At 46.9% G+C, this 13,392-nt stretch overlaps 1 protein-coding gene across 1 annotated transcript; it reads right to left on the bottom strand.

Annotated features, from left to right (window-relative positions):
* Window positions 1-4,796: 4,796 nt before the first annotated feature.
* On the bottom strand, window positions 4,797-8,974 carry LOC123169156 (receptor-like protein kinase HERK 1). Its single transcript, XM_044587009.1, has 2 exons — window positions 8,566-8,974; window positions 4,797-7,622 (listed from the first exon to the last, which is right to left on the bottom strand). The coding sequence occupies exons 1-2, from the start codon at window positions 8,599-8,601 to the stop codon at window positions 5,088-5,090; spliced, it is 2,571 nt and encodes an 856-aa protein (XP_044442944.1). The 5' UTR covers window positions 8,602-8,974; the 3' UTR covers window positions 4,797-5,087.
* Window positions 8,975-13,392: the final 4,418 nt, after the last annotated feature.

The following is a 13,392-nucleotide window of genomic DNA, read 5'->3' as shown; positions in this document are numbered from 1 at the left end:
TGGAACGACATCTCTTATTATCCAAGTCGTTATCGCTTAGCTCTAGTCTAGAACCCTATAACTACTTAGTAGAATCAGATGATCTCTGCAATTTGTATTGCCACTCTAAAATTGGTGTATCTAAGAGTGATTATTGAAGCTCTCTCGAGTCTGAAATTCTGATGATTGATTTGAGATCATGTCAGTTGGTCTCAGTAGCCAACCGCTTTATCGGAGGTGAAGTGATTGGAGCAACAGTGGTTGGGCTTCATATTGGTAAAATCCCTCTCGTTCTTTTATCGGGGTGACAATGAATTTCATCCAATCAACAGTGTTTTTTGCGGCTAAAGTGTGACGTCACCGGCGAGGGTTCTGGGTTTTCCCCACGGTAAAGTTTCGGAGATGTGTTCGGCCTGGCCATGGGCACTAGGACAAAGCACACTGAGATCACGGACAAGTTGGATGCTCTTTATGATGAGGTGACAACAATGGGGTTCAAGCAAGACAAGATCAAGGAGCAGATCAACAACATCAACATGCACTTGGTCAAGGTGGAGTCATTTGTGAAGCAGATCGACAAGGTTGAAGCACTTGTGAAGAAAAATTAAGAGGTTCAAACCAAGATCTTTTCAATTCTGAAGAATATGCAAGGTGAAACTACCCACCCTCCCACCCCTGAATGTCCATCTTCTACCATTCTAATTGTTGATAAAGAACCACCTGAAATTCCATTGCAAACTGCAATTAGAATGGAAATTGAAAATCAAGTTGAATCTCTAGTGCAGTTATGATGCAGCAGTTAGTTATAGATTGTTCTGTCTGAAAAACATGGTAAGAGCAAAATTCAGTACGAATCTGAACATGTTGCTCAATTTTTGAAAAGCATATCAAAAGGTCCTAAAATGGATTTTCTCTATTTTAGTGGTAACAATCCTTTGGGTGTGATCAAACAAGTGAACAAATATTTCCAATTTGCTCAAGCTTCTGAAGGATGCAATGCTAACCTTGCTTTGACTTACATAGTAGGTAGAGCAAATAAATGGATAATAAGTGCTCAATAGGAGGATACATACATATCTTGGGAACAATTCTATATACTCTTATGATGCAGATTTCGGTACTTATGTGATTGTGGAGAAATTTCATAGTATCAGATAAACACACTTTATGGTGTTGCATATACTAACAAATTTGGAAAATTTGGCCATTAATAGAAAGGAACATCTTTATTTGCAAGAACATGCTATGTGGTGAGTTTTGTTAATGGACCCATAGATCAAAGACACTAACTCAGGCTTATTGGATGGCAAGATAATATGAGAGGGGGATGCAAGCTAAGTATAAATCCTATATTGTGCAACTGGATAAACATTGGCAAGCTGATGTATCACGAGTGTAGGGAGCCAACTGTAGATCTTTCTTATAAGTAAGAGTATCGATCTCATGAGACGTTGAATGAAATGGTACGTGCAAAAACAACATGGATTCACTACAAGTACTAAAATATGTAACAATTTTGTGATATTTGTTGGTTCCTAAACAATGAACCGCGAGTAACAATAAAAAGTAAAAGAGTGCAGCAAGTGGCCCAATCTCTAACGATGTTAGGGACAAGCCGGGTGTGTTGCTTATTATGATCAAACGTTCTTGAGTATGGAGGGATAAGGACATAGTTGTCAATTCCATATATGACTTGCGTTCATTATTTTTTGCTTATTAGATGTTGTAGGGGTAAAGCCTAACATAATTTGTAGCAAAACCATTGACTAACACATACTTATGATTGTTCTCTTAGTAAGTAATGCAAATACTAAGATTCATTAAGTTAAATACCCAACCATAGCTATTGATAGCCTACAAGTGCACATGGTTTAGTTGTACCTTTTTAGAACTAAGAGTATTGGTCCCACATGGAGCACATGAAATGGACTTTGTCTCTCGTAGAGAATTACAAAACGTGCCTAAAAGTTAGTTGAGGTCTGAAGCAAAGAGGAACCGGAAGCTTGTAGTAAAACGAGTGAAAAGTGACTCAAAGTAAAACTGTGCAAGTAAAGTAAATGAGTAACAGGGAGTATGAAGATGATGAAATCAACAGTTGGGCTAAGGCGTTCTCATAGAGTCTGGATTCCCCGCTAGTATGTATCTAGCGTAACATTTGTTATCGCATAGTTCTGGGTTCGGATAATCAAAACCTCTGTTTGATGTTTATAGTTGGCAGAGCCTAGTACAACATGTGCACTACATGTGTAGTATGCGTATCACATGCGCCACTATCATTCCTCCCCACATTCAGGCTACGACAAAGATAACTAAGGGTGAAAGCCCCTATTCACCCCCCTCTAGGCGACATCCACGATCTTTCAGATCTGGTAATAAAGTGGCAATTCATCACACCGCAACAAACACACTGAGAATTACATCGTCGGATTGATCTCAATCATATAGGACAGCTCATGAAAGCTTTGTATGGAAGAACAAGGAAGAGAAGATGTCATCTAGCTACTAATATGGACCCATAGTCCAAAGGGACTACTCACACATGGTCATGATGACAACAAGAATGACGAAGATAGCTAAAGAGATGGATTCCTCCTCTACCAGAGTACCGAAATAGAACTCCAAATTAGATCTTCGCGGAACAAAGAGGTGCGACATTGAAAAATTACTCGATAAACACGACTAGGACTTTTGGGAAAATATAAAGGCAGTGACGTCGAGAGGCGGTGGAGGCAGTTTTTGTGGGGGCCATGCGGCTTGAGCTCTCTCCCAGGCCACAAGACAGGACGAGTGTGTTGGAATATGCCCTAGAGGGAATACTAAGTATTGTTTATTCCCAATCCATAATTAATGTTTGTGTTTCTGTGTTATAAATATGATGGTCCTTGAATATGAGATTCAGAGGAAATCCCGTTTACATGTGTGGAAACATAAAACCAAGTAGTTCTCCAGTCACGCCTCCAGGACTAGCTCATATGTTGCATGATGATCATGTTTTCCTGCCATAGGACATTGTTAAAGTAACAAGGAAGTCGACAACAATGAGAGCATGTTGTTAATAGAAGAATGGTGTCGGATAGACCCAACTAAATAATATACTATAGATCACATCGTCTATATGTTATCAGTATTATCATATCAAATGTTAGCATAACTCACGTCCTTAGACAATGAGAATATTGAGCATCTTCATGCCTGACAGTATACTTTGGGGTTTGTCAAACGTCACCCATAACAGGGTCATTATAATGAAAACTTTCAGGTACATCGAGGAAGTAAGTCTAGATACTCGATAGCTCAAGATTGGGATTTTCTCCTCCGATGGTGGAAAGATGTCTTCAGGTCCACTCAGTATTATAGTATGTTGGTTCACAAGGGTACCGATAAAACCTCGCCTCGGGTTCTGTTAAGTATCACAAAGCGAAGGGAAATATGTAGACAAAAAAATGGTTCGCTCGATATAATTGCGTATGTGTAGTCAATCTGGATGCCCAGATCCCGCTATTGGTTATTGATCGAAAAGTGTTCCGGGTCATGTTTGCACATTAGCGAACCTGTGGGGTCACACTCTTAAGGGTCGTCGATTTGTTGAGTGTTGGAAGTGTTAGGAGCAAAAGAGAATTACAACAAAAAAGTTCTGAAAAGATCGAAAGTGTTTCAGAGAGAAAACCGAAAGAATTTTGGAGAGAGCTGAAAAAGTATCAAAAAATCAGGAAAATCCTGGAGGACCTAAATTGGCATCGGAAGGTCCTAAAAGGTTCCGAAGTATTTCAAAACCGTCCGAAAAGTTCTAGAAGGCTCCATGGGCTACTCCATTGGCTAGGCCCAAGTGGGGGCATCAACATGGGCCAAGGTGGCCAAAAGTGGGGCGCCCCCCACTTGGGCAGGCGAAAGGGGGCGTCTGGGGTTTTCTGGAGGGGTGCACCCCTTGGTGCAGTTGGCCCTACGAGGAGGATCCTCTCGTCAAAGCCAGCCCTGTCCCCTTGCACCTACAAATGTGTGAGTAGGGGCAGCCTCCAAACACAGGCCCTTCATTGACAACCGTAGGTATGAAGAGACCAAAAAGATCTTATTCTAGCGCGTCATTGTGTCGTCACCTTACCACTAAGAAAACAACGAAGAGGCCGGGCCCCTACTCCTCTAGCTGCCGATGTAGCCGCCAAACAAAAGAGAGGAGGGAGGCGGAGATGACGGCGTGGGAGGAACCCTAGGCAACAGCGATGACGTGGGATGAACCCTAGGCGGCGGCAACAGCAGCTGTTTCTCTCGCGAGTAGTCCTGGCCATCTCCGGTCCGGCCCTGTCGGCCCAGGCCTGGCCCTAAAATCCAGGGCCTAGGCCTGATGGGCTTGCCCGTGGGCCGGGCTTGGGCCTGAGTTTTGAGCCCACCGGCAGGGCCTGGACGGGCTTGGGCTTGGCATATTGGCATTTTAAGGAAGAGGCCCGGCCCACGGCCTAAGCCCTAAGGGCTTTTCAGGGCTTTTTATCAGATGGGCCGGGCTTGGGCTTGAAAAGTAGGCCTGATGGTAGGGCCTGGGCCTCAGTTTTTTGCTATGGGCTTTTTAGGCCCGGCCCGGCCCATGGCCAGGTATACTCGCGAGGGATCTTGCTAACGTGAGTGCAAACCTTTTGGTCTGCAAACCAGTGGGTATGCAAAAATAAATGCGCCGAGCATCCGCTGAATGTGGGCAACTCCTCCTCTCGATTTGTTTCGAACGACCCGGCCTCCTAGTTTTATCGCTGAAAGCGATAGATTGCACACATTGGCTGCCACTCAGCATGATAATTTTGTTAATGCCACAAGAGAAGAGAGTGCACCAGTTCCAGAATCCAGCGTTTAGCCGGATCATCATGATCATCATCATCAGTACATGAATATGGCTAGAGCCGAATAGATTCCATACAAGAAGATACCTATATCCGCTAAATCATGTGCCCGCAGAAGTGGGTAAGGTAAGGCCATCAGAAATCCAAACCGTAGTTCAGTACAATTACAAGGGATGAAACAACCAATTACACGTGACACATCTCAGGTAAACTTCAACAAGAAAATAAAAATCCAAGGCTTGCCCACACCTCTACCGGTACCCTAACAGATCATCCGGCGCGTTTTCACCTCCCCTCAGCTTTGATCAGCTGAGAGAAAACCCTGCTCATCGACACGTCGGAGAGGTCGTGGTCAGGCTCGTGCAAAGCTCCGTCCTCCGCCATCGTCACGCTGATGCTCTCCATGGCACCCACATGCTGAACTTGTGACGACAGGTCGACGATCCGGTTCATGCTGTTCACGTCCGACACGGTCGAAGAATCCACATCCTGGAGCTGCAGGACATACTCCAAATTCCAGAGGACGTCCCCCATCGACGGCCGCTCCACGCCGTAGTCGGCCAGGCACTTCTCCACCGTCTCGCCGAACTTCCTCAGAGAGTCCGGCCTGATCGCGCCGGAAAGCTTCTGGTCGACGATCTGGTGCAGCTCCCCTCTCTTCTGCCACTTCATCCCCCACTCTGCCAAGTTCACCATTTCCCTCGGGAGCGAAGGGTCGATCACCGGCCTCGCGCAGAGCACCTCCAGCATGACAACACCGAAGGAGTAGACGTCCGACTTCTCAGTCAGCTGCTGCCTCCGGAAGTATTCAGGGTCAAGGTACCCAAAGCTACCCTTCACTGCAGTGCTGACATGAGTTTGATCCAGCTCAGGCCCAGTCTTTGACAGCCCAAAGTCGGCGACTTTGGCAAGGAGATTCTCATCAAGCAAGATGTTTGCAGACTTGACATCACGGTGGATAATGGCCTTTGCAGAACCAGTATGAAGATAGTGTAGCCCCCTTGCTGCTCCAATGCAGATCTCCAACCGCTGCTTCCAGTTGAGTGAGGGGTTGTCTGAACCATACAGGTGGCTCTTGACGGTTCCGTTCTCCATGTACTCGTAGACCAAGATCATCTCATTCCTTTCATCACAGTACCCAATCAGAGACACCAGGTGGCGGTGACGCAGACGTGAAAGGAGCTCAATCTCTGTCCGGAACTCATTGAGACCTTGCTGGGACTTGGGGTTTCCTCGCTTCACTGCAACCTTTGTGTCATCCCTCAAGGCACCCTTGTAGACTTTCCCAAAACCTCCGACCCCAATCACCCAGCTCTCATCAAAATTGTTTGTTGCTTCTTGGAGCACATTGAAGGCAAAGCGATATCCATAGCTTCCATTCAGACCTGATGTTAGTGTGGTACCATAGGAAGTTCTGCTTCCTGTACTGAGAGACGTGAGCCCATTGATAGAGAAAGGCATCCAGGTCTTGGAGTGCTGCTTGTCGTCGGTCTTCTTCCTCCGGCAAAGCAGTACCACAACAAGGACAATTATCAGAAGCCCGACAACCCCAAGGACTGAGCCAATAATTATGGGCAACTTTTTGTTTGAACCGTTGTTCCCAACAGTGAAAGCAGAACCAGAGCCACTGCCCATCTTCATAATCTCAAGGCCATTCAGAATCCCATCAGGCAATGCATTGTTCAAGGTGGACGGACCAATACTGATGCTGAGCTTGCTAGATGCATCATTGGAAGAAAGAACCACGTCAACATAGATAGCTGTGGCCAGTTGATTCACCGATTGCTCTGAGAGATCAAGATCATGCTGTGCAAAGAAGCCTCCCACATATGCATTGAAGTAGAGCTGGTTCAGTGCCTTGCTGACTATATCACAGAAGTGAAATCTTATCAGATAGCTGAAGCCTGCATCCACATCAAACTGCCATGTCATGTTGAAAAGTGCGTTGGATGTGTTTGAAGCCGCCAATTCTGTAGCTGTACTGTACACAATATCTGGGGCCGTCAGTGGAGTTGCCCCGCCTTTCCTGTACTTGATAGCCTTGCCATATACAGCAGTTTTGGTCACACTGGGGTTCAGTATGTACTTCTGATCCTTCTGCCAAGTCCTCGAGAGGGTATCATTGTTCGGGAAGACCTTCGGACCACCCATGTTAACACGATACACCGTCTCCAGGGACTGTGTAGTCAAACCGCTGTACTGCTGCACAGGGTTGACCATATTGGCTACATCTGCTATGAGATCATCTGGAACAGAAACCACTTCAATAGCGTTGATGAATGCAATTCCGTTTGACGGCTTGAAGGAAATAACAAGCTGGTCACGGGTGATGTTCAAAGAGTATTCCTTGAACAGCGGCGCCGTCTTGTCCGGCTGCTGGAAATCACTGAGCAGGAGCACATCTTGGGTCGACACGGTGAACTTGGCAGTGGAGAGATCATAACTCTGGTAGATGAAGGGGTAGAAGTAGAGACGGACAAAATGCCGCCCCTGCTTCTGGATCGGAAAAGTATAGGATGACGGGCTCGTGAAGACGCGGGCGGTCTGGTAAAGCACTGGGTTGTCAAAAGAGGACACCCCGTTGGCCGAGGTGCCGGCAAGAATATCTTGGGAGGTGGACACGGTCACCGGAGATGCCCCATCGGCAGCGAAGTCCCTCCCGAGAACCGTCGTGCCCTTGGTAGACCCACAGTCAACCAGGTAGCTGTCTGCAGGCTTGAAATCGACTGTTTGTGCTTTGCAGACCCCAGCAGATGACCAGAAACACAAGATCGCCAAGGTCACCACTTGCAACTTCCTCCTCCCCATCATAATGTTGGCCTGAGTGACAAAAAAATGTGCAAACTGTTTGAGGTCATGTACAATTTCAAGCTACTATCCTCTAATAATCTGATAAAGGCTGGATGTAGAAACATGCAGGAATTAGTAAGCAAGAACACTGGCATGTAGGAGTATAACGGATAGTAAGGCAAGAACATCAGATATACAGAACAGCACCAAAAGAGGTATGGACTCGCATCCCGAACCGAACTAGGATCCCCACTGAGATCAGGACGAAGCAATAAAAAGGCAAACCGAATCCTAACTATGGACGAGTTCTTCACGCTTCCCAGGACAAAGAACTGGATTTATTTGCTAAACTAGAACTAGCCAAGCAAGCTGGGGATTCCCCACCAAGTAGAAATCAGTCCTGGTGGGACTGGGATCTCCCCTCCGGCCAAATGCAGCGGAAAGGGGAGTAGAGCTGGACGGTGGCCTAGAGGTGCGCTCGGCGGCCCCTGCCATGACTGGGAGTAGCTGCTCGGCGGCGCCGATTTGGGAGAATATGAGGGTGCGAGAGTTGGGAGGAGGTATGGACAAGACCACCGTGCCTAGTTGAGGATGGCAACGAGCGCCGAATTTATTGTACGGAATATTGTTTATATATACTAGTACTATAAAATAATGGGAATATGTGAATATCCAGAGTTTCTGTTCCATAATATCTTCCCTTTTTACCTACTACGACCACGAGATTACATCTTGCATTCTATCGAGGTTGAAGGCATTTCCATAGCCAACTTCAAATCGGAGCAAAAAGAGCAGCACTACTATTGATTTTCGTTCCCTGGACTAAAAATGATACAATAAAACCGTCCCGCTATTAATCCGGAGGGGAAAAAAAGAAAGAAATGAGGAACAGCAACAGAACTGAAGAACGCCGACAAGAACAGCGCGCTCGTGAAAAACACAAGAAAGAAGAAGCTGGATCCGCGAGACGCACCTGCCCCGGTCCACCGGAGCGCGCCGCGGCGGGCATTCGCCGAGATCCGGCCGAGATCGACGCCCCTCCGCCGCCAACCGCTCCCACAGCCGCTGGGCTCGGAGCAGCTCCGAGCCGGAGCAGCAAATGCTCCGGAGAAGCGCCTCAAGAGGAGGCAGAGGCCAACACGAGCACCACCGTCCGGACCGGAGGGAGCCGGCAAGGGAAGGGAGGAGATAAAGGTGGCTTTTTTCTTGGACTTGGAGTTGTTTTCAGCTTTACGGAGCAAGGAAAACGCTAGGCTTGGAGAGAGAGAGGAGAGAGACGGGAGTTAAGAGGAGGGCGAGGGGGGAGCTGAGCTGGCACCTTGGGAAGGAATAATAACAGCTAGGTTCGATTCAGCAAGACAGAAGCGCAGCTGATGAGCTGACAGAGACGGTGCTGATGAGCTCTGTTTAGTTTAAGTAGGACTAGTTTACTTTAGTTTAGTTTAGTTATTATTGTTATGCACAAACTGTCCTGTCTGATTATTGCGGCCATCGCGGGTGTTCGGCGGTGGCCGAAATTTGGGGGATCATGCACATGGCGAGCCGAACCCTAGACCTGACCTAACCGTGTTAGTATTATTTGGCGCAGCACGAAGCCTTGCTTTCTCCGCGCACTCGCAAAAGTTTTAGGGATGCAGCGGCAACACAGCCACTGGTGTGAAAACAGTGGCTTGCACGGTAAGCTGTTGTTGCCGGCACGACTATTTTGCGCATTTCTCTGCCAACATGCCTCGGAAACTGCGCCGTAGTATGATCGTATCTATTCTCGACCCCGAGAAGCGATCGTGCCTTTTGTTTTGCTCTTCCTTGACAAGAAAAAACGCATCTCGTCTCTTCCATTTTCCCTTGGGAAATTGTTTCTCTTCGGAGGAGGAAGGGAGAATGGTTGGATACCGAATGCGTGAAGAAAGCATGTGGAATCGTTCTCGATTGACTCGACGAAACAAAATCGGCATTTTTCATGGACGCACTCGTTTTGACCAGCACGCGTGCATGCACATGCCATTTTCCCCCCGAAAAAATGCTAACGCATTTTCAGGTCGTGATATTTGTGCTTCCCACGTCTCTCACCCTTCCGTTTTGTTCTGAACAATAAACAAGATGAATCAAATGGTAATGCCAGGCTTTTTATTTTATTTTACTTTACAAGGAGGATTACCCCGACCTCTGAATTAGGGGATGCACACATACATCTTTATTAATTATTCAACAGAGTCCGACAAAGCGATTCCACGTAAACTAATAAAACTTGTAAAAAGGGGGAAACAATATCTTTAGTCGTGAATAAGGAAGCACGAACTGCACTCAACGATCAAACATTTTAATTCCACGGCTAAACATCATTCCGGCATCCCTGAAGGAGAAGTCCTCTGGACCAAAAGCAATGAGAGTCGAGCGCGAGAGAGGGCGTCTGCGGCTGCTTGATGGATGGTTATCGTGTCCGATGTCTGATGTCTTTGTCGGTGTGTTTCCAATGGGTGCGTCTTTACGTTGTTATGATCCATTTGTTAAGGGTTTGCGGTTGTGGCGGGATGGGGAGAGTTTGTTCGTCTACCGGGCGGTCATCGAGATTCATGTTTTGGGAGTAGTCCGCATACAATCATGTTTTCTCAGTTTTTCGTTAAGTAACCAATCAAATTTATTTTTCTTAATTAATCAATGAGGCAAATCTTCTACCTTCGTTTCGATTAAAAAATGTTTTAATTAAAATTAGTATTATATGTTTATTAAACTTTAGCAGCGCCAACGAGTATTCCAAATTTTTTTGGAAACTAGTTAGGTGATATTCATCATAAGCTAAAGGGCCAAATTTGTGTGGGAGTTTGTGTCATTTTCTACGCAATGCGGAACTGTGATAATTCCATTTTGAACAAATCACCCACTCTAATTTCTTGCATGTTATCTATAGGGCTATGGCTTCAATCTGTATGTGACCATCATCACTTCAGCATGTGGCCGTTTGGGCACTTATGGCCTCTAGGTGCAGCCGCCTATAAATGGTTGCGCATTGTTTATTCAACCAGTTTGACTAGTGAGCCATTCATAGATTATGTGGATGAGCTATGTAATCTCGACTCCGACATGTTATAATCGTGTTTCCTTTTTATTTGTGTTATTGTTTAGTACATGGTGACTTTAACTTGATTCATGTTTAATAAAATGGTTGTGTGTATGATGTGATGCAGAGCACGGGGTACTCCCTTTTTGGCAAAAATGGTTGTTGCGTTTGAACAAAATTTGGATTGCTACTTAGACGCGAAAACATCAAGAGGTCATTCTCCAAGCCCCTCCCTCTCTAGATAATCTAGCTAGCATCACTCCCCATCGACATTAAACGCAATGCCAGGTAAGCTCCTTCCGTCCGCCCTGTATCTAAACGAGGCCAGACGTGGGGCAAGAATCACACCACCAAGTTCGCTCCCAATCTCCTCCTCCACCCTTTCGATGGCATCCGACGAGCCGGAAGAGCAGTTCTCCCACATGCAGGCCAGCTGGGTGGCCCGCCGAGCCCGCCGGATAAGAGCGAGGCAGCTCGCTGCTCCATCTCCCGCGCCTGGCCTAACAGAGCAAGGTGCTGCCCCAAGCCGGCACGTGGTTCAGCAACTCGCCACTCCAAGCCAGCTCGCGAAGGAGTGGCGAGTTGCTCCAGGCCGGCATGGCAGGGAGCACGACGGCACGGGCATCGTTGCTGCCGTCGACGACGCAACGTCGTATCGCGCGCTCCCATGCCTACGACCGCGCCATCCGCCGTCGACACGCTTGCAGCCGTGCCATGCTGGCAGAGAAAGAAACCGGCTGCGCGGACATCGAGGAGGTGGCGTGATACGTCCATTTTGCATCATATTTTCCTACTATTATTTATGATATTTTTCATCAAAATAATACTTTGCGGTGTAATTATAATGCCTTTTCTCTCTTAATTTGCAAGATTTGCATGAAGAGAGAGATTGCCGGCAGCTGGAATTCTGGACATAAAAAAGCTACATCAGATATACATGTTCTGCACAACTCCAAATGAGCTAAAATTTCACCGAGAATTATTTTGGAATATATAAAAATTACTAGAAGAAAGAAATACCAGAGGGGGCCCATCGGGTGCCCACAAGGCACCAGGGCGCGCCCACTGTCGGTGTCAAAATCGGTTGATCTCGGGTAGGGGGTCCCGAGCTATGGATCTTGGATCGATGGGGAACAGTGAACGCAGGGACAGTATTTACCCAGTTTCAGGCCCTCTTGATGGAGGTAAAACCCTGCGCCCTGCTCTTGTCAATATTGATGATGATGTATCGAGTACAGAGTTGATCTACCTCGAGATCGTAAATTGTGATCTAAACCCTAGGGGTATGATGATGAATGTCATAATGATCTATCGACTAGCCTAGCATCGGCTTATATAATGTACTGGAGGCCTGGATAACAATAGTCCTAGTCGACTACGTCGATGGAGAGTAGGCCTTGTCTTGATCACCAAGTCTTGTGGAATCTTCCTCGTATATGGCATGGGCTGCTCGAAGTGGCCCATTAGTGAACCGCCATGGGGGGTCCTTGGCCTGACCCACTGGTCGGGAGATGACGTGGTGGGTACCCCCTAATCCAGGACATCATTAGTAGCCCCATGAACCGGTCTTCAAGTTGGGGACGCTCCTCGGTTCCTCCGAGCTATTATTCATCTTCGGCCGTCGGTCTTGAAAGCTGGTTCAACAAATCTTCCTATTTTCAATCTTGAGGATCGCCGAGCTATATCCGAAGAGTTCACACGTCGGGCATCCGAGGAGCCCCTTTAAGTTCTCGGCCTTTATCAATGTCTTGTTATTTTTATGCCACACATCGGGTTCGAAGTTTCTCCCATGTGCTGGTGTCCTCTTGCAGCCGGACTCCAACGCCGGACAACATCCGAGGTGTCTTTTTTGTAGCCGAGCTCCAACGTCGGTCGGCATCTGAGGTGTCATAGATTACCTCGGTCTTGAAAAGGTTGAAGGAGTTCAGCCGAGCTTAATGCCAGAAATGCCCTCTATGGAGCCAGCCACTTGCATCCGAGCTTTATGCCAGACTGCTTCCGAGGTGGTGCACCACCTCGACCATGGGCTTATTTTTTGTGGACTTTTTTTATTGGTGCAATTTATTCTCTCCCGAGGTATATAGCCAGTAGCCCTCAAGGTGTATGTCGCCCTAAAATCCGAGATGCACCTGAAGGATGAAATAAAACCGCTGATCCCAGTAACCCCTAAGACTTAGGTTGATTCGTGAAATCAGCATGAGGATCGATTCCTAGCTCGGCAGCATACGTAGGAACAGACACGCGATGTGCAATAGTTCCCGAGACTCAGGTTGGGTGCGGCCGACCAACCTGAGGATCGTAATCTCCTCAAAAACTATTTTGCACTTTGATTCTTCTACATTGATTCGTCAATGTAGTAGCCCCCGAGACTTGGGTTGGGCAACAAGGCTGACCCTAGGATCGTATCTCCTCGGGAACTAGTTCATCGATTGAGTGTGTTTTGACAACACCGAGGTGTAGCTCAGCAGGGAAGATGCCAAACTGCAGGTTGGGAAATATTTCCCGAGCAGAACCACCACGAGAACACCTGGAACAAGAGGATGTCCTGCCTCCTAAAAGGAAAACCTAAAATAGGTTAACAGTGTCAAAAGCTCGGAAAACCAAAAAACTTATGTAAAGACTTTAAGTCTGAAGTAAATCAAGTTTTTTGGTGTGAATCAGAAAATTGGTCTTAAAATTAGTTTGTGCTTCCGTCGTGCTTTAACATGACACATCCGATCTCAAGACTTCAAGCGGCCAGCC

Source organism: Triticum aestivum, chromosome 7D, assembly GCF_018294505.1.
Source record: "Triticum aestivum cultivar Chinese Spring chromosome 7D, IWGSC CS RefSeq v2.1, whole genome shotgun sequence".
NCBI lineage: Eukaryota > Viridiplantae > Streptophyta > Magnoliopsida > Poales > Poaceae > Triticum > Triticum aestivum.
The sequence above is the reverse complement of the archived record's forward strand: the minus strand, read 5'-3'. Positions and strand labels throughout refer to the sequence as shown.

Excerpts from the sequence above, each read along its gene's own strand:
- LOC123169156 (XM_044587009.1), bottom strand. The coding sequence starts at position 8,601 with ATGCCCGCCGCGGCGCGCTCCGGTGGACCGGGGCAG. Across the intron at positions 7,623-8,565 it reads GCTCCGGTGGACCGGGGCAG|GCCAACATTATGATGGGGAG; the intron begins GTGCGTCTCGCG and ends TTTGTCACTCAG.